This window comes from Triturus cristatus, chromosome 4_2 (assembly GCF_964204655.1).
Source record: "Triturus cristatus chromosome 4_2, aTriCri1.1, whole genome shotgun sequence".
Lineage (NCBI taxonomy): Eukaryota > Metazoa > Chordata > Amphibia > Caudata > Salamandridae > Triturus > Triturus cristatus.
Genome location: NC_140586.1, coordinates 963,874,641 through 963,900,632, shown reverse-complemented (window position 1 = coordinate 963,900,632; position 25,992 = coordinate 963,874,641). Strand labels below are relative to the sequence as shown.

Below are 25,992 nucleotides of genomic sequence, written 5' to 3'. Positions count from 1 at the left end.
AGGGTTGCCTTGCTACACCTACAAATGGTAAATGACTCTCGGACTCTGTTTTGTGTGGTGAATTTCCTGAAGATGGCCTTAAAAATAAGGAAAACAAGAGGGGTTTGCTGAAGCAAAAATTAGTACTGTATTTGATGTATATCAGCATGGATTTTAATGAAATTTTTTCTTTTTTTCTTTTTATTATTGCTATGTGCTTTTATGGTGTTTTTTAGATGCCGAATAAAGATTATTGATTGATTGATTGATTGAGTCCAAACTCACACACATCCTAGGCTAGCAGGATCCCCACAATCCCCTAAGGCTCCTTTTAGGGGTAATGGACGGTCTAGATGGATCTCGATCCGACAAGGTGTTCCCGGGGACAGCCACTGCAGTAGCCAAATGCGATGTTGTGGCGACATGGGCACAGTCTAAGCTTCCAAACATATCTAGGTGGCACCGAGGAGTAGACTGGTGTGCCGCGCAGCAAAAACACATATTTGAGGCCAGGGGATGCCCTACTAAATACCAAAGGGTCTGGGGCAAATGGACAAATCAGTTCAATTGATTAGAATTGACACCCACCACTGTCTACAAATGCAATGTCCATGTGCTGTGGTTGTAGATCGACACGCTTACCTGTACCTTACCAATGCAACTGTACTCTGAGATACCATGTATTACTGATCAAATGTGCTATGCTGCTATTTGTTTGCTCAGAAATCAATAACATTGTTTATCCCAAAAAATCCTCTTTAATAGTAAAGTTAGATTTTTACTTTCTATTTTGAAAATGGCACTTTCGGAAGGTTTTTACATTAAGTGGGATTTGCTCCTGTTCACACTCATGGGGGTATCAAGTATTAAAAGTGGAAAAGAAACAATACCTCCACCAGCCTTAGATTAAACTCTGCTGACCCCTGTGGGACTGAGTCCGACCCCCCAATTGTTGTCCTCTAGGTCCTGGACCCTTGGCTGGAGTTGGACTGTACACCTCATTGCCCAACTGGAGACTTCACAGAATGCAGCACATGATGACACTGGGCCTCACAGCACCACTCAGCTCCTGGTCAGCAGATTTACCCAGACCTGATGCAGAGCAATGCCAAGAGTTGCATCACAGCTCACAGCACTGTACATCTCCCGATCTTTGGCTCCACCGGACCACACACAGAGTATCACATAGAAGCACCATGCAACTCCAGAGGGGTGGCTTCACCGGGTCCAACTCAGCATGCACAGTTCGACACAGAGCCCTGCAGAGCCGCACCACACCGTCATCGCACCAATAGCACAAGGTAAAACTTCCAGCCGAATTAACCTGGACCTTGATACGGCCCACGCTTTTTCACAGTCATCCTGAACTTGTCACGTTTTCCCACGCCGGTGTAATCAGATACCCACAATTGGTGCTTTGCACCTTTTTTGTGCTATTTTTACCTAAAATTGTAAAAACTCATAACACCGATTCTACTTATTGGATTTTTGTTTCCATGGTACCAATTTAATAATTAAAATATCCTCTATGTTTCTAAATTGGTTTGAGATTCTTATTCTTCTTGTGTTGTGTTTTCACATTATTTCTGTTAGAGTGCTATGAATACTATGCTCACCACCCCCAAGTTAAGTCTGACTGCTTAACCAGAATGTTAACCAAAGGTTTATTTAGTGACGTTTGTGGTTCCACCTGACAACGACTGTGATATTATTAGACAAGGTTCTCACCCCCTTCAACCAATAATTCAATTTTGTACAGGCACTTTTATAACCCTACAGATATCTCTGCTTTTCTTTATTCTGACTGGTCAAGTTTTCTATCTACTTTTTATCATCTGGTATTTCAATGTCCTTCGCAGTTGTATTTTTATAATTTTATGTAATTCCTTCATCTAACAATAACTGCACAATTTTGCTCCTATGTGCGTCCACTGATGGGTCAAGATTATGGTTGTTTGTACTTAAATTATTGCCAATTTTGCTGCATCTCTATAAATTATTTCTATGTTTGTTCAGTGATGATGTGTTTTCGTTGATGTCCTTGTAAGTGTACTAACCGACTAAAGCTCTTCCCATTTTCACTGCACTTGAATGCCTTTTCACCTGTGTGTGTTTGCTGATGTGTTTTGAGGTTTGATGACTGACTAAAGCTTTTCACACATTCACTGCAATGGTATGGTTTTTCCCCTGTGTGTGTTCGCTGATGTGTTTGTAGGTGTAACAACCGACTAAAGCTCTTCCAACATTCACTGCACTTGAATGGCTTTTCCCCTGTGTGCGTTCGCTGATGTCTTTGTAGGTTTGATAAACATCTAAAGCTGCTTCCACATTCATTGCACTTGAATGACTTTTGCCCGGTGTGTGTTTGCTGATGGCTTTGGAGGTGTGACAACTGACTAAAGCTCTTCACACATTCACTGCAATGGTATGGTTTTTCCCCTGTGTGTGTACGCCAGTGCTTCTTTAATGCGGAAGAGTCAATAAAACTGCTCCCACATTCACTGCAATTATATGGTTTTTCCCCTGTGTGTGTTCGCAGATGTCTTTTAAGGCCTGATAACTGACCCCAACTCTTCACACATTCTCTACATTTGAATGGTCTTTCTCCTGTGTGTGTTCTTTGATGTTTCCTCAGTGATGAGGAACAACTAAAACTACTTGTGCATTCACTGCAGTAGTATGGTTTTTCGCCTGTATGTGTTCGCTGATGTGCTTGTAGTATTGATAACCGACTAAACCTCTTCAAACATTCACTGCACTTGAATGCTTTTTCCTTTGTGTGTGTTAGCTGATGGATTTTTAGATTTCCTGAGTGACTAAAGCTACTTCCACATTTACTGCACTTGAATGGCTTTTTCCCTGTGTGGATTCGTTGATGGCTTTGCAAGTTTGATAACTTACTAAAGCTCTTGCCACATTCACTGCACTTGATTGAATTTTCTCCTGTGTGTATTCGCTGATGTCGTCGTAATTCTGATAAGTACCTAATGCTATTCCCACATTCACTGCATCTGAATGGTTTTTCACCTGTATGCGTTCGCTGATGTTCTTGTAGTTGTGATAACCGACTATAGCTCTTCACACATTTACTGCACTTGAATGGTTTTTCCCCTGAATGTATTTGTTGATGTATTTTTAGGGCTGAGGAGTCACTAAAGCTCTTCACACATTCATTGCACCTGAATGGCTTTTCCCCTGTGTGTGTTCGTTGATGTCTTTGTAGGTCTGATAATTCACGAAAGCTCCTCGCACATTCACTGCACTTGAATGGTTTTTCCCCTGTATGTATTCGCTGATGTCTTTTTAGGGCTGAGGAGTCCCTAAAGCTCTTCACACATTCATTGCACCTGAATGGCTTTTCTCCTGTGTGTGTTCGCTGATGTTTTTGGAGATCTGATAATTGACAAAAGCTCCTTGCACATTCACTGCACTTTAAGGGTTTTTCCCCTGTATGTATTCGCTGATGTCTTTTTAGGGCTGAGGAGTCCCTAAAGCTCTTCACACATTCATTGCAACTGAATGGCTTTTCCCCTGTGTGTGTTCGCTGATGTTTTTGGAGATCTGATAACTGACAAAAGCTTTTCACACATTCACTGCAATGATATGGTTTTTCCCCTGTGTGTGTTCGCTGATGTCTTTGTAGCTGTGATAACCCCCTATAGCTCTTCTCACATTCACTGCATTTGAATGATTTTTCCTTTGTGTATGTTAGCTGATTCATTTTTAGGTTTCCTGAGTGACCAAAGCTACTTCCACAGTCACTGCACTTGAATGGCTTTTGCCCTCTGTGTGTTCGCTGATGTCTTTCTAGGTTTAATATCAGCCTAAACCTCTTCACATATTTACTGCACTTGACTGTCCTTTCCACCTTGTGTGTTTGGTGATGGTGCTTTAGTTCTGATGACAAACTGAAGATTCAGCGGCATGTGTTTTTTCTACATCCCAACATTGTGTTTTCTCACACCCCCTGTATGTATTGCTATTTTGTAAGTTTGATTTCTAATTTAACAATAAAGTACAATGGTCACTAAATACTTGTTGCATTCATAATATGCGTCAGGCGTCTTTTTGGGTGATTGTCTCTTTAAACTAGATAACGGTTTTGCTCACTTGTGGGTACAGATCCTTCCTCCTCCTAGTTGATGCAAACTGAGGCAGTCCTCTGTATTTAAGACAGAAGAGCTCCTCTTTCCCTCACCCTCCAGTTGTCTGGCTCCACTCCATTGTGCCTTTGTCTGGTTGCTGTGGTTTTGCCAGAAAGAGTTTACAAGACACCCAGAGCACTGAATGATGGTCTGATATCATAGAAAGAAGAACACTGCTGTAACCACATCATACCGATCCCATGATCAAAGCTGTTGTTGGACACTGACTTATACCGGAGGTGGTTTGTTATTGTTTTTGCCTTTAGTTTCTAGATGTCATTTCTTCGTCGTGTGGCTGGAGGCGCCCAACTCTGACTTATACATTCACTGAACTGCCCTTGACGGCTCCTTCCAGGATCGTTGAGTTTAGGTTCAGGTTCCTCTGTCTCAGACTGCGCTTATTTTGTGCGCTCAAGACTTGTTTCCTGTTGGCTGTAAAGAGATTGAAAATCGCTAAATGGAAATGTAATGGAATATGAATACACAATATTTTACTGGTTGCAAAAGACATGTCTCCTTCACCATCTGTGAAACTTATCAAGCGATATTTCATCATACACTAATAATTAACTAAAATTTCTATTACCCATGTGACATCTTTACTTCACAAAAGGTGGAGATTTACCAGGGTTCACAGAGTAACTCAGTAAAGAATGGGCGGTCACAGAGCACCATGTCCAGCTTTAGGCAGACCCAAGTGGACAATATTACAATTAAACAAGAACAGGTTGAGGAAACAGAGATGGATCAGGCCATGATGCTGTTACTTTAGTTTGAGGAAGTGTATAACAAAGGTAACTCTTCGGGAAGTATATAACAAAGGTAACTCCATTCACACACTTCTTCACAATCCTTTCCTGTTCACATTGGATCAGCTGATGCGCCAACTCCTTTCTTTACCTTGTTGTTCACTTGTTATCTTTGCCACTTTCCACAGCCCCCCTGGGGTTGGTTCAAGCATTTCTGGTCTCTTCAAACCTGTAAGACTGGAGCATTATTGTGAATTGAGGTGGATTTTCTATCACCGTAATATCCGCCCATCTCCCTGAGACTAGTGCAGCTACACAGCCTAGTTCTGGCCCGGACACTTTACACAAACTAGAGATTCTTTAGTTCTTCCTAAAGCAAACAACAGCGATATCAGTCATTTAGCTCTTAACAGAGTGAATCCACCACAATCAATAGTTGACCTGACATACCCTTGCAGCCAAAAGAGGTGTTCATATTATACAACTGTTGCTTTTTTTCCTTTCAATGATATTTAATTTAATTTAATGTTGTCCGTTTAGTGCTAGGAGGCTACTCTGTGGCCACGAGGGTATTTGGCGGAGCAGAGGAGGTGTAAGTTCATCACCCCCTACCACTCCCCTATACCTGTTTTCTCACTCTACAGGGCTCACTGTTAGCCAAAACAAAGGGAGCGGTTTGAAACCTGTACAGAGCACAAATCGGGTAACAGCCTAGTAGTCAAACGACCATTGTTGGCAGTGTGGGATCACAAGCTTCATTTTTAGAAGCTCACCTGGGAGGTGTAAATGGAGGAGGTGCACCGGTAGGTGCTTATGGGGTACAAACAGAGGAGGGGCAGAGGTAGGTACTAATGAGGTACAAGCAGAGGAGGTGCATGGCTAGATGCTTGAGAGGTACAAACAGAGGAGGTGCAAAGGTAAGTACTTATGAGGTACAAACAGAGGTGCAGAGGTAGATGCTTATGACATACAAACAGAAGAAGCACACAGGTAGGTGCTTCTGAGGTACAAACAGAGGAGGTGCAGAGGTAAGTACTTATGAGGTACTAACAGAGGACGTACAGAGGTAGGTGCTTATGACATACAAACACAGCATTCCGTCCATCATTTGTTTGTTGTAACGCTTTTCGCCCCAAGTGGGATGGGTATTCCCAGACGTGGGACCCGTGCTCACTACGCCACTGGAGTCAAGCTATCCTGGCTGATGACGGCTGATAGCCAGAAACCGGTCCTAGGATGCTTGATTCCGGTCAAGGGAAGACATGGCTTGGCAGTTCGGGCTGGACTGTTCCCATGAGGCACAGGGTCAAGACTGATTTGCATATGGCCATGTCTAAACTGGGGTGGTGTAGTGGGCAAAAGAACGATGGATTTAACCCAGATCTCTTGACTGGGGGAGAATGTCTGCATTGTCAGCATTCCGTCCATCATTTGTTTGTTGTAACGCTTTACGCCCCAAGTGGGATGGGTATTCCCAGACGTGGGACCCGTGCTCACTACGCCACTGGAGTCAAGCTATCCTGGCTGATGACGGCTGATAGCCAGAAACCGGTCCTAGGATGCTTGATTCCGGTCCAGGGAAGACATGGCTTGGCAGTTCGGGCTGGACTGTTCCCATGAGGCACAGGGTCAAGACTGATTTGCATATGGCCATGTCTAAACTGGGGTGGTGTAGTGGGCAAAAGAACGATGGATTTAACCCAGATCTCTTGACTGGGGGAGAATGTCTGCATTGTCAGCAGTCCGTCCATCATTTGTTTGTTGTAACGCTTTTCGCCCCAAGTGGGATGGGTATTCCCAGACGTGGGACCCGTGCTCACTACGCCACTGGAGTCAAGCTATCCTGGCTGATGACGGCTGATAGCCAGAAACCGGTCCTAGGATGCTTGATTCCGGTCCAGGGAAGACATGGCTTGGCAGTTCGGGCTGGACTGTTCCCATGAGGCACAGGGTCAAGACTGATTTGCATATGGCCATGTCTAAACTGGGGTGGTGTAGTGGGCAAAAGAACGATGGATTTAACCCAGATCTCTTGACTGGGGGAGAATGTCTGCATTGTCAGCATTCCGTCCATCATTTGTTTGTTGTAACGCTTTTCGCCCCAAGTGGGATGGGTATTCCCAGACGTGGGACCCGTGCTCACTACGCCACTGGAGTCAAGCTATCCTGGCTGATGACGGCTGATAGCCAGAAACCGGTCCTAGCATGCTTGATTCCGGTCCAGGGAAGACATGGCTTGGCAGTTCGGGCTGGACTGTTCCCATGAGGCACAGGGTCAAGACTGATTTGCATACGGCCATGTCTAAACTGGGGTGGTGTAGTGGGCAAAAGAACGATGGATTTAACCCAGATCTCTTGACTGGGGGAGAATGTCTGCATTGTCAGCATTCCGTCCATCATTTGTTTGTTGTAACGCTTTTCGCCCCAAGTGGGATGGGTATTCCCAGACGTGGGACCCGTGCTCACTACGCCACTGGAGTCAAGCTATCCTGGCTGATGACGGCTGATAGCCAGAAACCGGTCCTAGGATGCTTGATTCCGGTCCAGGGAAGACATGGCTTGGCAGTTCGGGCTGGACTGTTCCCATGAGGCACAGGGTCAAGACTGATTTGCATATGGCCATGTCTAAACTGGGGTGGTGTAGTGGGCAAAAGAACGATGGATTTAACCCAGATCTCTTGACTGGGGGAGAATGTCTGCATTGTCAGCATTCCGTCCATCATTTGTTTGTTGTAACGCTTTTCGCCCCAAGTGGGATGGGTATTCCCAGACGTGGGACCCGTGCTCACTACGCCACTGGAGTCAAGCTATCCTGGCTGATGACGGCTGATAGCCAGAAACCGGTCCTAGGATGCTTGATTCCGGTCCAGGGAAGACATGGCTTGGCAGTTCGGGCTGGACTGTTCCCATGAGGCACAGGGTCAAGACTGATTTGCATATGGCCATGTCTAAACTGGGGTGGTGTAGTGGGCAAAAGAACGATGGATTTAACCCAGATCTCTTGACTGGGGGAGAATGTCTGCATTGTCAGCATTCCGTCCATCATTTGTTTGTTGTAACGCTTTTCGCCCCAAGTGGGATGGGTATTCCCAGACGTGGGACCCGTGCTCACTACGCCACTGGAGCCAAGCTATCCTGGCTGATGACGGCTGATAGCCAGAAACCGGTCCTAGGATGCTTGATTCCGGTCCAGGGAAGACATGGCTTGGCAGTTCGGGCTGGACTGTTCCCATGAGGCACAGGGTCAAGACTGATTTGCATATGGCCATGTCTAAACTGGGGTGGTGTAGTGGGCAAAAGAACGATGGATTTAACCCAGATCTCTTGACTGGGGGAGAATGTCTGCATTGTCAGCATTCCGTCCATCATTTGTTTGTTGTAACGCTTTTCGCCCCAAGTGGGATGGGTATTCCCAGACGTGGGACCCGTGCTCACTACGACACTGGAGTCAAGCTATCCTGGCTGATGACGGCTGATAGCCAGAAACCGGTCCTAGGATGCTTGATTCCGGTCCAGGGAAGACATGGCTTGGCAGTTCGGGCTGGACTGTTCCCATGAGGCACAGGGTCAAGACTGATTTGCATATGGCCATGTCTAAACTGGGGTGGTGTAGTGGGCAAAAGAACGATGGATTTAACCCAGATCTCTTGACTGGGGGAGAATGTCTGCATTGTCAGCATTCCGTCCATCATTTGTTTGTTGTAACGCTTTTCGCCCCAAGTGGGATGGGTATTCCCAGACGTGGGACCCGTGCTCACTACGCCACTGGAGTCAAGCTATCCTGGCTGATGACGGCTGATAGCCAGAAACCGGTCCTAGGATGCTTGATTCCGGTCCAGGGAAGACATGGCTTGGCAGTTCGGGCTGGACTGTTCCCATGAGGCACAGGGTCAAGACTGATTTGCATATGGCCATGTCTAAACTGGGGTGGTGTAGTGGGCAAAAGAACGATGGATTTAACCCAGATCTCTTGACTGGGGGAGAATGTCTGCATTGTCACCATTCCGTCCATCCTTTGTTTGTTGTAATACAAACAGAGGAAGCACACAGGTAGGTGCTTATTGGGTACAAATGGAGGAAATGCACTGGTAGGTGCTTATGGGGTACAAACAGAAAAGGTGCAGAGGTATGTGTATATGAGGTACAAACAGAGGAGGCACACAGCTAGATGCTTGTGAAGTACAAACCGAGGAGGTGCACAGGTAGGTGCTTCTGAGGTACAAACGGAGGAGGCGCACAGCAGGTGCTTATGGGGTACAAATGGAGGAGGTGCACCGGTAAGTGCTTATGAGGTACAAACAGAAAAGGTGCAGATGTAGGTGTGTATGAGGTACAAACAGAGGAGGCACACAGCTAGATGCTTGTGAGATACAAACAGAGGAGGTGGACATGAAGGTGCTTGTGAGGTACAAACAGAGGAGGTGCAGAGGTAAATGCTTATAGGGTACAGAGGAGGTGCACAGGTATGTGCTTAAGAGGTACACACAGAGGAGGTGCACAGGTATGTGCTTAAGAGGTACACACAGAGGAGGTGCACAGATAGTTGCTTATGAGGTACAGAGGAGGCACACAGAAAGGTGCTTATGAGGTATAAAAAGAGGAGTTGCACAGGTAGGTGCTTATGAGGTGCAAACAGAGGAGGCGCACAGACAGGTGCTTATGAGGTATAAAAAGAGGAGGTGTACTGGTATGTGCTTAAGAGGTACACACAGAGGAGTTGCACAGACAGGTGCTTATGAGGTATAAAAAGAGAAGTTGCACAGGTAGGTGCTTATGAGGTGCAAACAGAGGAGGCGCACAGACAGGTGCTTATGAGGTATATGCAAAAGAAACAATTGATGGACGGAATGCTGGACAATGCAAACATTCACCCCTAGTCACAAGGATCTCGGTTTAATCCATCTTTCCTTCAAGATTTAGGTACCTTTAATATGCCCCAGATCCCTCTTGTCATCCTCCATATAAAGAGAGCAATAAAACTTACCAAATGCATCCCTTATGGACTCTGGATTAGTGGTCTGTCCTATCCCCGGATGGATAATGTCTCGCATTATATTGGATGTTGTTTTCTCCCTGGTGCGAACTGCTGGTTGGTGGCCCACCTGTTGATTTAATTCATACACCATTTCCCTTCGTGCTATTGTTTTGCTCACCGCTTTGTCCGTAAATACATTGATAATGGTTGCTTTTGCAAATCGGTATCTGCCGCTGTATTAACGCAAGATCTTGACCTTCCTCAACTGCCCTGACCAAATCTTCTTCAACTGCCCCCAGATTATCCTGTAATGTTTTTAGGGACTGCTTGACCTGTTTGTTACGATTGAAGGAATATCGCAATGTTTCCCCCCTAATTCTGATTTCATGGCATCCCATACTACCTCGATGGAGGTACTTCCCTATATTATCTGCCAGAAATATTGTGATCCAGCGTTTCATATGGGTAGAATATTCAGTATCAGAGAGTAAAGCTCTCTCGAATGACCAAGACCTCCAGTTAAAATTAGCTACCTCTATTTCAATCTCTAGTACTAACGGATGATGATCCGATAGTACTCGTGGCAGTTTCGATATATGGCATATTGAATTCAATGAATTTGAAATAAACATATAATCCAATCTTGCATGGGACCTGTGTGGATTAGAAAAAGAGGTGCATCCTGGATCATTTGATCTTAACAATTGCCAACAGTCAACAAAGCCATGAGTCTGACACATGTTCCTTAAGGCTTGAAATACTTTTTACTTTCGTCCCACATATCTCCACCCTCCCTCCAGAGACCATTCACTTGGTAAATTAATATTGTAGTCTCCACATACAATACGTGGGAGTGGCCAGTGAGCGAGTTCGCTCGAGATAGTATTCAATACTGTAGGATCATCTCTGTTGCATCCATATAATGTGCACAGTGTTAGTTTCTTCCCCCCCATATTGGCATTCAGAGATAGCCCAACGTCCGAATTTATCTGAACATGATCGATTAAACTGCAGCACCCCTCCTTTAGCCAGGATCACCACACCCCGTACCTTAACCCCCTGTGTTGTCACACTTATCACCCTAAATCCCAGTGTATTTAGAATATGTAGTTGTGACCCATCTATATGTGTCTCCTGGACGCAAATGATATTAGCACCCATCAATTGTAACCCAACCGCAACTTTCTGTCTTTTCTTTACACTGTTTAAACCACATATATTCATAGACACCACTCTCAATATCTCCATACCATTTTATGGTGTTGACCTACGACAAATACCTTATCTCCATTAAACCCCGCCACCTTTCCAAAAATTTCTATCCCCTTATAAGAAGTACTGCACAAATGTCTAAACCATCCAAGAAGCAATGTAGGCATAACTTAGTTCCTTTCCTCCCCTGTCTGGGAGTCCCCCCTTCCTCTCCCCCTCATCCCCCACCACAATTCAGGTTACCAGGCTCAGCCATGAGCTCATGTGAGGACGTCTGTACAAACTCTCCTCTCCCATAAGCTCCTCCCCCATCGAATGTGCCTTACCAAATACCCATATCCAGAGGAACCATCCTTCAAGCCTACAATTCTTGCTTACAATAGTTACTACATTTTTTTTACAATTTACGATTTACCCCCCCATACTCCCCGCTGCAATATCGTCCAAGAGTTTCTGTGCTTGAATTTCAGAGGTGAACCTGAAATTCTGGCCTTTGTATATCACCTTTAACCTCGCTCGATTTTGTAGGAAAACCACGGTCCCTGCAGATTGAAATGGGGTCATTAATTGCCTGAGCCGACCATCTCCTCTCGACCGTAGCGTGTGCAAAATCCGGTTTGGCACAAACAGAAAAACCTTCAAAGTTCCTTTTGGCATTGGGTCTAACTAAATCATACACGGCTTGTTGAAGCAAGAAGTTACCAAAATAGATCAATATTGCATGGGGTAGAGCTTTTTCTCTGGAGGAATGCCTTGATGGTAAAAGGGGGAATCTGTGAGCACGTTGAACTTCCTTGTCCCAATCCCATGTTGGGAGCTCGGGTAGGGAGCCTCTTAGCATGGTTACTATGAACTTTCTTATGTTGTTACCCTCACAGTTTTCAGGAACTCCCTAACAGCCTGAGGTTATTGCGGCGCTGCTGGTTCTCATAGTCCTCAAGCTTTTACATCACATCTTTTATAGTACTGCCCTGCGATGAAGCCTGCGCCTTTCCACTGTGCTTTCAAGCATTTCCGTTCAGTCACTCAGCAATGTCGGAGCAGATCTTCCCCACTTTTCCTATGGAACCTTAAAGTTTCTTAGTTGCAAGTCGTGCCTGTCGATTGTCGACTTTGACATCATCCTGAAAAGCTCGTAGGGACTGCAATATCAGAGCCAGTGAGGGCTCAGCCGGGTTTACTCGCTTCGTCTGATCTGAGATCCAACCGTTATTTTCCGCCGTTCGCTTCTCACCTTCGTCTATTCCCTCTGGGAATAGCATTGATGTTGCTGAATAGTCATTCCTCCTCCGTCTCCTGCTCCCCTGTGATCTTCCAGCGAGCCTTCTTCCCCGACACCCATTTGTTTTTTACTTGAGGTTGTGACTCTCTCTGACTCTTCTGTCAGTGAGAAGAATTTTCCCCCAGGTACATCTGGGGTCAAGCAGTCGGCTTCCATATCCCCGTTTGGCCCATTTTTGCAGGCCACAGCTGTTACTCTGTTCTCCTGTTCGCTCTTAGCTGTACCAGAAATACCCGCGTCCAACATCCGGGATCGAGTACCCTGCATTAATACGTCTTTACTTGGGCTAGTATGTACAGCATGCACTTGTGCCTCTATAATGGTATTACCACCATTTGCCTGCCATGGAGTCGTGTTTCCCCCATCCGGGACGTCTAACCTTTTACTTTGTCCAGTGGGCGTTCGCACTGCGGATGTTATTGCCTGGTCAGTTTCTGATACATGGTCGCTTCTAATCCTGTCAATATCACCATTGCCATTATTTTTGTTATTGCTGAGGTCCTTTTGTGTCTCCATTTTTAGGGGCCCCTTCTCCACCCGAAGCTATGGGCGAAACGATGTTTAAAATGGATGGTTGTGCTTCCTCTACATCAGTGGATGGTTTAGTTCGCCATAAGTTTGTTTTTCCAGAAAGTTCAGTTTTCTCATGTTCGATTTCCCCTTGCTTGTCTCCTTTATTTGGCCATAGATCCCCTTTTTTGAGATCTATTTTAAATCAGAGACCTCCCGCTGTAACTGTACGGCGGTAGCGCTCACTCGTTGCTTTCCCCTGCCTCGAGGAGCGATTGCCACTGGCTCGCTGTTACGCTCGGGCTCTGTGTCTAACAGCGCTCCTGCCGATAGCGTGTTGCCATCTCCAGGCAACCACTGCGAGCCGTAGGCGTGCCCTGAACCTGTTGCTGCCATCTGCAGAAGCCACATTAGGGCCTCCCAGCGTCCCTGACAGAAGTTCCCTTTAGCTCTGCAGGAATGCCCTCGCTGTCCGACTTGATGGAAAGTTGGAGAAATCCACCGGAGCACAGCATGCCCGTCGCGGACTTCCCCGCAGCTCCAATGCATACTCTTGTGCTCCATCCAGGATGTTTACAGCGAAGAGGGGGAGAGAGGTAAGCGGTGGCTCCTACTCAGACGCCATATTGCCCCGAATTGTGCTAGTAACAAATTTGTGATGATGTTTGAAGAATTTTTTAAGGATACGTTGGGGCGTATGAAAAGCTATAGTCATCGTATTAAGTTGAAGCTTGGTGCCAAGCCAGTTGTAGCTAAGGTGAGGAGGATTCCTTTAAGTGTGCAGGATGCCATGAATTAGGTAATCACCAGGTTAATGGATTCTGGATTGATTGAGTCTGTGGAGGCAATGGAGTGGTTTGCTTCAATTTTGATGGCCAAGAAGAGTGATAATGAGATTCGCTTATGTGTGGATCTTCAAGCACACAATATGGAGGTGGTGGTGGATAAATTCCCACTCTCCAACATTGATGAGGTCATGTCAACTCTAGATAGGGCATTTTAATGTAACATTCTTGACCTAGCATCCGCCTACCATCAGGTGCCTTTGGATAAAAGTTCACAGGAGTTGACAGCATTCATAACTCCCATGGGGGCTTTTAAGTTCGTAGGGATGCCATTAGGTTTGGTGTCGGCGGCTTCCGTCTTTCAAAGGATCATGGATGATATTGTCAAGGGAACTGCAGGTGTTCGTTGTTACCAGGATGATGTGTTGGTTTATGGGAAGACTATTGAAGAGCATGATGACAGAGTGGTGAAGGTTTTGGAGAGGCTATTAAAGGCAGGGTTCACGCTACGTTGTGAGAAATGTAAATATGGAGTAACTAAGGATGACTATCTGGGTCATCACATATCAAGCAGTGGGGTTAAGTCAAATAAGGATTTGTTTGACACTATAACACAATTGAAAGATCCATGTTCTAAGGAAGAGATGGCCTCATTTTTGGTTATGGCTGAGTTTTATAGCAAGTTTGTAAAGAAGTGCTGCAACGTTCTTCATTCCTTCATGGAAGCAGAGTCTGGTGTCTTCGGGACTCTTCGTGAGTGAGAGAATGAGCTGGGTTTTATCGGCGTAGGATACTATGCTGAGCCCATGCTGTCTGACGATGGCGGCGAGGGGGGCCATGTAGATGTTATAGAGCGTGGGGCTGAGTGATGATCCTTGGGGAACTCCGCAGTTGGTGTCGGTGGGAGCGGAGAAGAAGAAAGGGAGTCTAATCCTCTGGGTTGTGCCTGAGAGAAAGGATTGGATCCAGTCGAGGGCGGCTCCTTGTATCCCTGCGTCGTGAAGTCTGGCTGCGAGCGTGCGATGTGACACGGTGTCGAAGGCTGCGGAGAAGTCTAGAAGGATGAGGGCCGCAGTGTGTGCCTGGTCGAGTAGCATGCAGATGTCGTCAGAGGCGGCGAGGAGGGCGGGCTCGGTGTTGTGGTTGCTGCAGACACCAGACTGGGAGGCGTCTAGGATGGAGTTCTCTTTGATGAAGGCGTCAGCTGGGCGTTGACGAGCCTCTCAGTGACTTTGGCCACGAAGGGGAGGAGCGAGATGGGCCGGTAGTTTTTCAGGTCCGTTGGGTCGGCCGTGGGTTTCTTGAGGAGGGGTTTAATCTCCGCCCATTGCCAGTCATCTGGGAAGATGCCAGATCTGAAGGAGGTGCTGATGGTCCGTCCTAGTTCGGGTGCAATGGCCGCGGCGGCTCTGTGGAATATGTGCGGTGGGTAAGGGTCAGTTGGAGCTCCCGAGTGGGTTTTCTTCATGGTCGAGGTGATGTGTTCAACGGTGGCGGGATTCCATGTCATGGTGGTCGGCTTATCAGCGGTGGTGGGGAGGGGGGTGGTGTCCGGTGTCTGTTCGCTGAAGCTGTCATAGAGGGCCTTGATCTTTGGATGGAAGTAGTAGCTGAGCTTGTCGCAGAGTTCCAGGGAGGGTGTGACGTCTGTGAATTCACTGTGGGGTTTGGTGAACTGCTGTATGACGTGAACAGTTCCTTGGCGTTGGTCACGTTGGTCTGGACTTTGTCTCTTATGAAGGTCCATTTGGTGTCTCTTATGCGCTGCTGGTATTCCTTCAGGGCGCTCCTGTGGGTGTTCCATACTCACAGTGAACAAGGATAGCCAAAGGCTTCAGGTTATTGGAGAGATAGTGAGGGAGACAATGTACTGATCACCCACAGTGAACAAGGATAGCTCGAGGCTCATTCCTTCTTCCTAGTATTTAAGTGGTCACGTGATACCTTCCAGGGTTAGCTGTCAGATGTCTCAACGCTTCCCTAAAGGTATGTCAAGCCACAGCCGGCTGCGCTATTTTCACCCTGTCGGTTAGTGATTAGCTGTTTCCTTCCCATGTAATTAATCTAAGTCACTGGCTGTCGGGTTCAAGTTTCCACCCGAACCTTATCTCATTTACATGTACGATCATTCTGCCACAATGATTTAACCTTTTCTGTATTCTCCAACCCCTTGCGGTCTTAGCCTGTCGGTTTCAAATGCCTTGCCCCCGCGCTGCTCACAATCCTGCAAGCCTTGATTCCCGTATTGACACGGCATTGTTTTCCATTTTGACTGCGAGCAAATTCCGGTTGCCATACACTGGAACGCACGCGTATTTACACATTCACTGCAAACCAATTAGCGATCAAAGTATCGCCGTTTTCACTCGGCACTAACTTTTATTAATTTCTCTCCCCCCTTTTTAAATCACTGAGCATTTGGCACGTTTCCCAACCTTTATCCATTAGTTTAAGCACGCCCATTTTACCGACCTCTCAGGTTTCTACTACAAAATTCTTCTCCCCTTATGTCTTCAGTCTCAGCCACAGGTTACTTCTGAACCTTCTGTGCCGCGCTACTAATCAGCCTACCCTAGTTACTGTCTACATATGGTAATTCTCCATGGTGAGTACACACTTACCTTTTGTTTTTAAAGCCCTCTCCTCCTTCAGCCACCAATACGAATCCTGACCCTAGCGATGGCTTTCTTGTTTTCCTCCTTATAGGAGCACAACAGGCCCATTCTCTCATCTCCCAGCATAAAAGTCTACGGCTGACACCGGTAAATTTTGCTCAAAATGTTTTTACAACAAAATCATCCCTTTTTTCCTCCCTCTTTTCAGACACACCACAAATTATTCATATTGATTTCCCTAGGTGCTACCCCTTTACCCTCTGGTCCTGAAGAAGACCCCACTTCCAAGACTCACAGTTTGCTAGTCCCCCATAGGTGTCGAAACATCGACATTCCTTTTCCTTGTATCTCAAACCTGGATGACAGTGATACTATAACTGCATCTGCTGTTTATGTTATTACATTTAATGTATTTGCCAGAAATCTGGCCGGATAGGTTTCATGAATTGTATGTGGATGTATATAGATGCACTACCTTTCCCTTGCACCTCACCTGCACTGACCCTCAACTCCTCACTTATCACTTTGTATGCACCTGTCTTGATCAAGAATTGGGAAAGTATAATTCAGTCTGTCGTTTTGAACTTTGATCCTTGTGACAACCGTAGCCTAATGGATTAAATAACGGTGATTCATCGCATTCAATTGTTTGGTGTTGTCTTAACTCATATTTAATCACTACATCAGAGCAGGACATTGTGATTCATCAGGTTAGCAGAGATCTCTAAATATGGACATAGTGATCCATCAGGGTAGCAGAGATCTCTAAATATAGAGACAGTGATCCATCAGAGTAGGGGATATCTCTAAATATGGAGATAGTGGTCCATCAGAGTAGCAGAGATCTATAAATATGGAGACAGTGACCCATCAGGGTAGGGGAGATCTCAAAATATGGAGACAGTGATCTATAAGGGTAGGGGAGATCTCTAAATATGGAGATAGTGATCCATCAGGGTAGAGGAGATCTAAAAATATGGAGACAGTGATCCATCAGGGTAGGGGAGATCCCTAAATATGGAGATAGTAATTCATCAGGGTAGCAGAGATCTCTGAATATGGAGATAGTAATCCATTAGTGTAGCAGAGATCTCTAAATATGGAGATACTAATCCATCAGACTAACAGATCTCTAGAATTGAGATAGAGAGCTATCAGGCTAAGAGAGATGTGAAAATATGGAGACAGTGATCTGTCAGAGTGGCAGAGATCTCTACACATGGAGACAGTGATCCATCAGGGTAACAGAGCTTTAAAAGTGAGATAGTGATCTATCAGGCTAGCAGAGATCTCTAAATATGGAGATACTAATCCATCAGAGTAGCAGATCTCTACAATTGAGATAGTGATCTATCAGGCTAGCAGAGATCTCTAAACATGGAAACAGTGATCCATCAGGGTAGCAGAGATCTTCAAATATGGAGATAGTGACCCATCAGGGTAATGGAGATCTCTAAATATAGAGATAGTTATCCCTCAGGGCAGCAGAGATCTCTAAATATGGGGACAGTGATCCATTAGGGTAGCAAAGATCTCTAAATATGGAGACAGTGATCCATCAGGGTAGCAGAGATCTCCAAATATGAGATAGTTATCCATTAGAGTAGCAGAGATCTCTAAAATGGAGATAGTGTGTCAGGATCCTAAGGAGAATTCCTGCCAACCATTCCACAATTGCCAGCCTTGTTACTCGTAGTGGAATCAAACGACAAAAGAGACCAAAGAATAAGAAATGGAATCTGAGCTGGCAGCGTTGGAATTGTAAGATGTCTGCCAGCCTAACTGCGCACTAGTGTTTTTCTCCATAGAATTGTAAACGGAATGTGAGGTGCGCGCTGCTAACGGAATGCGCACTTCACCCGAAGAATTTCAAGATGCAGGAACTTCCTTGAGTTCTCGTGGGTTAGTTAGTCAGGTAGTTTGTTGCTGGTGTCCCTTAGTTCCTCTTCAGCAACGCAGGGTTGATAAGAGTGTTCCAGGAACAGTGTCTCGGTCTCCTGAGCCTTTCTCAGTCGGAGCCCGTTTCCTGAGGTTTGGTAGTGTTTCTGACTGGGGCTTGCTCGTTATAAATAACCCTCGTCAGAGTTCTTTACATTGTGTCCAGAGTTAACCAACTGAATTACAGTAGTTCTTGACAGCAACTATCTGAAATTCTCAAATCTCCCTAAATAAAGAAAAGAAAGAAAAGACGACCATTCAGAACTTACCTTACAGATCTTTCGGCAGTCTTCCGCTGGTATTCGACCTTTTGGAACACGCAAGTATTCTCTGAAATTTCCAAACAAAGAAATAATTGAATATATGTTCTCAACAACTAATGCAAGAGATATCACTTATAATACATTTTAAAATCTAGAAGAAAAGAATTGAAAACTGAATAATTAATTACAGAAGAGGAGCTATGGCCAACATTGTAATTGGGTAAGTGGTAATGTGAATTGGAGTAATAAGAAATATAATATAGAAACTAATAGCAGCTAGAACAGTTAGAGAGGGAGTTTTACATCATCTGTTATGCTTGTTTTTTCTTTCAGTTCCATATCCTCCTAGAAGAAAAGGACTATGCTTGGGATAGTCAATTGATGAAAGGAAGATTCTAGAAGAGGGAACCATAGAGTGTTGGCTGTCTCTTCTTTTACTCCCCAGCCCCTTTCCACCGTTTGGAACGTTTCTGTGCTATATATTGCTTGGAGGAGGTGAAGAGCGTTCCGAGTGGGGGCATTGGGAAAAGCCTTCATTCTGATCCTGTGCAAAATGGAGATAGTGATCCATCAGGGTAGACAGGATCTCTAAATATGGAGATAGTGATCCACCAGGGTACACAAGATCTCTAAACATGGAGACAGTGATCCATCAGGGTAGTAGAGATCTCTAAATATGGAAAGAACTCTGACATTTTCCTAACAATACAAGATCATTTTAAAGTGGGAGTCCTGTAACATCATAAGAGCTACTCTGTGCCTACAGGCCTCTTGCTGACAATGCAAGCTCTTGGGCCTCTCCCTGTGACCTGGAGGTCTACACCAAGCATGCCTTCTTATCAGACATTGGACTACTGTCCCTGCCTTGGGTAAGACACATGAGCGGTGGAGGCAGAAAACCAAGGTTGTGAATTCACAGATCAGACCTTTTCCATCTGTGACAATGAAAACATGGTCTACTGACCTCTCTCAAGTAAAGTTCTGCTGCTGAGCGAGACGCAGAAATGTGAGCTGGAAATCCGGTTGCTTATTGAGTCTGTATGTGTGTAGGGTGAGTGTATAGCACAGATATGGTGTTAGGACTCAGTGTGTGTATGTGCGGTGAGTGTGTAGCACAGCAATGGTAGTAGGACTCCGTGTTTGTATGCATGTTTAGTGAGTGTGTAGCACAGATATGGTCGTAGGATTCTGTGTATGTATTATGTGCAGTGAGTGTAAAGCACAGATATGGCAGTAGGACTCTGCGTGTAAATGTATGTATAGTGAATGTGTAGCACAGCTATGGTGGTAGGGTCCTGCATGTGTATGTATGTGCAGTGAGTGTATAGCACATATATGGCGGTAGTGCTCTGTGTGTGCATGTATGTGTAGTTAGTGTGTAGCACAGATATGGTGGTAGGACTCTGTGTAGGTATGTGTAGTGAGTGTGTAGAACAGATATGGTGGTAGGACTGTGTATGTATGTGTAGTGAGTGTGTAGCACAGATATGGTGGTAGGACTTTGTGTGTGTATGTGTGTAGTGAGTGTGTAGCGTAGATATGAATGTAGGACTCTGTGTGCATGTATGTGTAGCACAGCTATGGTCGTAGGACTCTTCGTGTCTATGTATGTGGAGTGAATGTATAGCACACATTTTGCAGTAGTACTCTGCGTGTGCATGTATGTGTAGTGAGTGTGTAGCACAGATATGGTGGTACGACTGTGTATGTATGTGTAGTGAGTGTGTAGAACATCTATTGTGGTAGGACTCTGCGTGGATGTATGTGTAATAAGTGTGAAGCACAGATATGATGGTAGGACTCTGTGTGTCCATGCATGTGTAGAGCGTATGTGGCACAGATATGGTGGTAGGACTCTGTGTGTGCATGCATGTGTAGTGAGTGTGTAGCACAGATATGATGGTAGGACTCTGTAAAGTGTAGTGAGTGTGCATCACAGATATGGTGGTTGGAATATGTGTGTGTATGTATGTGTAGTGAGTATGTTTCACAGCTATGGAGGTAGGACTCCGTGTGATGTGCAGTGAGTGTGTAGCACAGCTATGGTGGTACGACTGTGAGTGTATGTATGTGTAGAGAGTGTGTAACATAGATATTGCAGTTGGACTCTGCATGTGTATGTATATGTAGTAAGTGTGTACCAGATATGGTGGTAGGTCTGTGTGTGTATGTATGTGTAGTGAGTGTGTAGCACTGATATGGTGGTCGGACTTTGTGGGTATATGTATGTGTAGTGAGTGTGTAGCACAGATATGGTGGTTGGAATCTGTGTGTGTGTATGTGTAGTGAGTGTGTTTCACAGCTATGGCGGTAGGACTCTGTCTGATGTGCAGTGAGTGTGTAGCACAGCTATGGTGGTAGGACTCTGTGAGTGTATGTGTGTGTATAGAGTGTTTAGCACAGATATTTCGGTTGGACTCTGTGTGTATGTATGTGTAGTAAGATTGTAGCTCAGATAGGGTGGTAGGACTCTGTGTATGTATGTGTAGTGACTGTGTAGCACAGATATGGATGTAGAACTCTGTGTGTGTATGTATGTGCAGTGAGTGTACAACACAGATATGGCAGTAGGACTCTGCATGTGCATGTATGTGTAGTGAGTATGTAGCACAGGTATGGTGGTAGGACTGTGTGTGTATGTATGTGTAGTGAGTGTGTAGCTCAGAGATGGTCGTAGCTCTTTGTGTGTGGATGTATGTGGAGTAACCGTGAAGCAGAGATATGGTGGATGGAATTTGTGTGTGTATGTATGTGAAGTGAGTGTTTCACAGCTATGGCAGTAGGACTCTGTGTGATGTGCAGTGAGTGTGTAGCACTGCTACGGTGGTAGGAGTCTGTGAGTGTATGTATATGTAGAGAGTGTGTAGCAAAGATATTGCAGTTGGACTCTGTGTATGTATGTGTAGTGAGTGTGAAGCACAAAAATGGATGTAGAACTCTGTGTTTGTATGTATGTGTAGTGAGTGTGAAGCTCAAAAATGGATGTAGAACTGTGTTTGTATGTATGTGTAGTGAGTGTGTAGCACAGCTATGGCTGTAGGATGTGTGTGTGTATGTATGAGTAGTAAGTGTGAAGCACAGATATGGTGTTAGGACTCAGTGTGTGTATGTGCGGTGAGTGTGTAGCACAGCAATGGTAGTAGGACTCCGTGTTTGTATGCATGTTTAGTGAGTGTGTAGCACAGATATGGTTGTAGGATTCTGTGTATGTATTATGTGCAGTGAGTGTAAAGCACAGATATGGCAGTAGGACTCTGCGTGTAAATGTATGTATAGTGAATGTGTAGCACAGCTATGGTGGTAGGGTCCTGCATGTGTATGTATGTGCAGTGAGTGTATAGCACATATATGGCGGTAGTGCTCTGTGTGTGCATGTATGTGTAGTTAGTGTGTAGCACAGATATGGTGGTAGGACTCTGTGTAGGTATGTGTAGTGAGTGTGTAGAACAGATATGGTGGTAGGACTGTGTATGTATGTGTAGTGAGTGTGTAGCACAGATATGGTGGTAGGACTTTGTGTGTGTATGTGTGTAGTGAGTGTGTAGCGTAGATATGAATGTAGGACTCTGTGTGCATGTATGTGTAGCACAGCTATGGTCGTAGGACTCTTCGTGTCTATGTATGTGGAGTGAATGTATAGCACACATTTTGCAGTAGTACTCTGCGTGTGCATGTATGTGTAGTGAGTGTGTAGCACAGATATGGTGGTACGACTGTGTATGTATGTGTAGTGAGTGTGTAGAACATCTATTGTGGTAGGACTCTGCGTGGATGTATGTGTAATAAGTGTGAAGCACAGATATGATGGTAGGACTCTGTGTGTCCATGCATGTGTAGAGCGTATGTGGACAGATATGGTGGTAGGACTCTGTGTGTGCATGCATGTGTAGTGAGTGTGTAGCACAGATATGATGGTAGGACTCTGTGATGTGTAGTGAGTGTGCATCACAGATATGGTGGTTGGAATATGTGTGTGTATGTATGTGTAGTGAGTATGTTTCACAGCTATGGAGGTAGGACTCCGTGTGATGTGCAGTGAGTGTGTAGCACAGCTATGGTGGTACGACTGTGAGTGTATGTATGTGTAGAGAGTGTGTAACATAGATATTGCAGTTGGACTCTGCATGTGTATGTATATATAGTAAGTGTGTACCAGATATGGTGGTAGGTCTGTGTGTGTATGTATGTGTAGTGAGTGTGTAGCACTGATATGGTGGTCGGACTTTGTGGGTATATGTATGTGTAGTGAGTGTGTAGCACAGATATGGTGGTTGGAATCTGTCTGATGTGCAGTGAGTGTGTAGCACAGCTATGGTGGTAGGACTCTGTGAGTGTATGTGTGTGTAGAGAGTGTTTAGCACAGATATTTCGGTTGGACTCTGTGTGTATGTATGTGTAGTAAGATTGTAGCTCAGATAGGGTGGTAGGACTCTGTGTATGTATGTGTAGTGACTGTGTAGCACAGATATGGATGTAGAACTCTGTGTGTGTATGTATGTGCAGTGAGTGTATAACACAGATATGGCAGTAGGACTCTGCACGTGCATGTATGTGTAGTGAGTATGTAGCACAGGTATGGTGGTAGGACTGTGTGTGTATGTATGTGTAGTGAGTGTGTAGCTCAGAGATGGTCGTAGCTCTTTGTGTGTGGATGTATGTGGAGTAACCGTGAAGCAGAGATATGGTGGATGGAATTTGTGTGTGTATGTATGTGAAGTGAGTGTTTCACAGCTATGGCAGTAGGACTCTGTGTGATGTGCAGTGAGTGTGTAGCACTGCTACGGTGGTAGGAGTCTGTGAGTGTATGTATATGTAGAGAGTGTGTAGCAAAGATATTGCAGTTGGACTCTGTGTATGTATGTGTAGTGAGTGTGAAGCACAAAAATGGATGTAGAACTCTGTGTTTGTATGTATGTGTAGTGAGTGTGAAGCTCAAAAATGGATGTAGAACTGTGTTTGTATGTATGTGTAGTGAGTGTGTAGCACAGCTATGGCTGTAGGATGTGTGTGTGTATGTATGAGTAGTAAGTGTGTAGCACAGATATGGTGGTAGGACTCTGTGTGTATGTATATGTAGTGAGTGTGTAGCACAGATATGGTGGTAGGACTCTGTGTATGTATGTGTAGTGAGTGTGAAGCACAAAAATGGATATAGAACTGTGTTTGTATGCATGTGTAGTGAGTGTGGAGCACAGATATGAATGTAGAACTCTGTGTATGTATGTGTAGTGAGTGTGTAGCACAGCTATGACTGTAGGATGTGTGTGTGTATGTATGAGTACTAAGTGTGAAGCACAGATATGGTGGTAGGACTCTGTGTGTGTATGTGTGGTGAGTGTGTAGCACAGATATGGACGTAGGACTCTCTGTATATGTATGTGCAGTGAGCGTGTAGTGCAGTAAGGATATAGTACTCTGTGTGGGTGTATGCATGTATAGTGAGTGTGTAGCACATAAATGGTGGTAGCACTTTGTGTGTGGATGTATGTGGAGTAACGGTGAAGCAGAGATATGGTGGATGGAATTTGTGTGTGTATGTATGTGAAGTGAGTGTTTCATAGCTATGGCAGTAGGACTCTGTGTGATGTGCAGTGAGTGTGTAGCACAGCTACGGTGGTAGGAGTCTGTGAGTGTATGTATGTGTAGAGAGTGTGTAGCACATATAGTGCAGTTGGACTCTGCATGTGTATGTATATGTAGTAAGTGTGTACCAGATATGGTGGTAGGTCTGTGTGTGTATGTATGTGTAGTGAGTGTGAAGAACAGATATGGTGGTAGGTCTGTGTGTGTATGTATGTGTAGTGAGTGTGTAGCACTGATATGGTGGTCGGACTTTGTGGGTATATGTATGTGTAGTGAGTGTGTAGCACAGATATGGTGGTTGGAATCTGTGTGTGTGTATGTGTAGTGAGTGTGTTTCACAGCTATGGCGGTAGGACTCTGTCTGATGTGCAGTGAGTGTGTAGCACAGCTATGGTGGTAGGACTCTGTGAGTGTATGTGTGTGTAGAGAGTGTTTAGCACAGATATTTCGGTTGGACTCTGTGTGTATGTGTGTGTAGTAAGATTGTAGCACAGATAGGGTGGTAGGACTCTGTGTATGTATGTGTAGTGACTGTGTAGCCCAGATATGGTGGTAGGACTTTGTGTGAGTATGTATGTGTAGGGAGTGTGTAGCACAGATATGGATGTAGAACTCTGTGTGTGTGTGTATGTGCAGTGAGTGTATAACACAGATATGGCAGTAGGACTCTGCATGTGCATGTATGTGTAGTGAGTATGTAGCACAGGTATGGTGGTAGGACTGTGTGTGTATGTATGTGTAGTGAGTGTGTAGCTCAGAGATGGTCGTAGCACTTTGTGTGTGGATGTATGTGGAGTAACCGTGAAGCAGAGATATGGTGGATGGAATTTGTGTGTGTATGTATGTGAGGTGAGTGTTTCACAGCTATGGCAGTAGGACTCTGTGTGATGTGCAGTGAGTGTGTAGCACTGCTACGGTGGTAGGAGTCTGTGAGTGTATGTATATGTAGAGAGTGTGTAGCAAAGATATTGCAGTTGGACTCTGTGTATGTATGTGTAGTGAGTGTGAAGCACAAAAATGGATGTAGAACTCTGTCTTTGTATGTATGTGTAGTGAGTGTGAAGCTCAAAAATGGATGTAGAACTGTGTTTGTATGTATGTGTAGTGAGTGTGTAGCACAGCTATGGCTGTAGGATGTGTGTGTGTATGTATGAGTAGTAAGTGTGTAGCACAGATATGGTGGTAGGACTCTGTGTGTATGTATATGTAGTGAGTGTGTAGCACAGATATGGTGGTAGGACTCTGTGTATGTATGTGTAGTGAGTGTGAAGCACAAAAATGGATATAGAACTGTGTTTGTATGCATGTGTAGTGAGTGTGGAGCACAGATATGAATGTAGAACTCTGTGTATGTATGTGTAGTGAGTGTGTAGCACAGCTATGACTGTAGGATGTGTGTGTGTATGTATGAGTAGTAAGTGTGAAGCACAGATATGGTGGTAGGACTCTGTGTGTGTATGTGTGGTGAGTGTGTAGCACAGATATGGACGTAGGACTCTCTGTATATGTATGTGCAGTGAGCGTGTAGTGCAGTAAGGATATAGTACTCCGTGTGGGTGTATGCATGTATAGTGAGTGTGTAGCACATAAATGGTGGTAGCATTTTGTGTGTGGATGTATGTGGAGTAACGGTGAAGCAGAGATATGGTGGATGGAATCTGTGTGTGTATGTATGTGAAGTGAGTGTTTCACAGCTATGGCAGTAGGACTCTGTGTGATGTGCAGTGAGTGTGTAGCACAGCTACGGTGGTAGGAGTCTGTGAGTGTATGTATGTGTAGAGAGTGTGTAGCACATATAGTGCAGTTGGACTCTGTGTGTTTGTATATGTAGTGAGTGTGTAGCACATATATGGTGGTAGGATTCTGTATGTATGTGTAGTGAGTGTGGAGCACAGAAATGGATGTAGAACTCTGTGTTTGTATGTATGTGTAATGAGTGTGTAGCACAGCTATGAC

The 25,992-nt window shown here is 45.0% G+C and overlaps 1 protein-coding gene across 2 annotated transcripts in view; it reads right to left on the bottom strand.

Annotated features, from left to right (window-relative positions):
• Window positions 1–1,625: 1,625 nt before the first annotated feature.
• LOC146839148 (uncharacterized) overlaps window positions 1,626–25,992 on the bottom strand; it is an 83,172-nt gene continuing 58,805 nt past the window's right edge. For both annotated transcript variants that reach the window (XM_085603167.1, XM_085603166.1), the window contains 2 exons: window positions 18,460–18,520; window positions 1,626–4,556 (listed from right to left, as the gene is read on the bottom strand). In XM_085603167.1, coding sequence (XP_085459293.1) covers window positions 1,982–3,700 — 1,719 coding nt within the window. In that variant the 5' untranslated portion in view covers window positions 3,701–4,556; window positions 18,460–18,520 and the 3' untranslated portion in view covers window positions 1,626–1,981. The remainder of the gene's footprint in view (window positions 4,557–18,459; window positions 18,521–25,992) is intronic.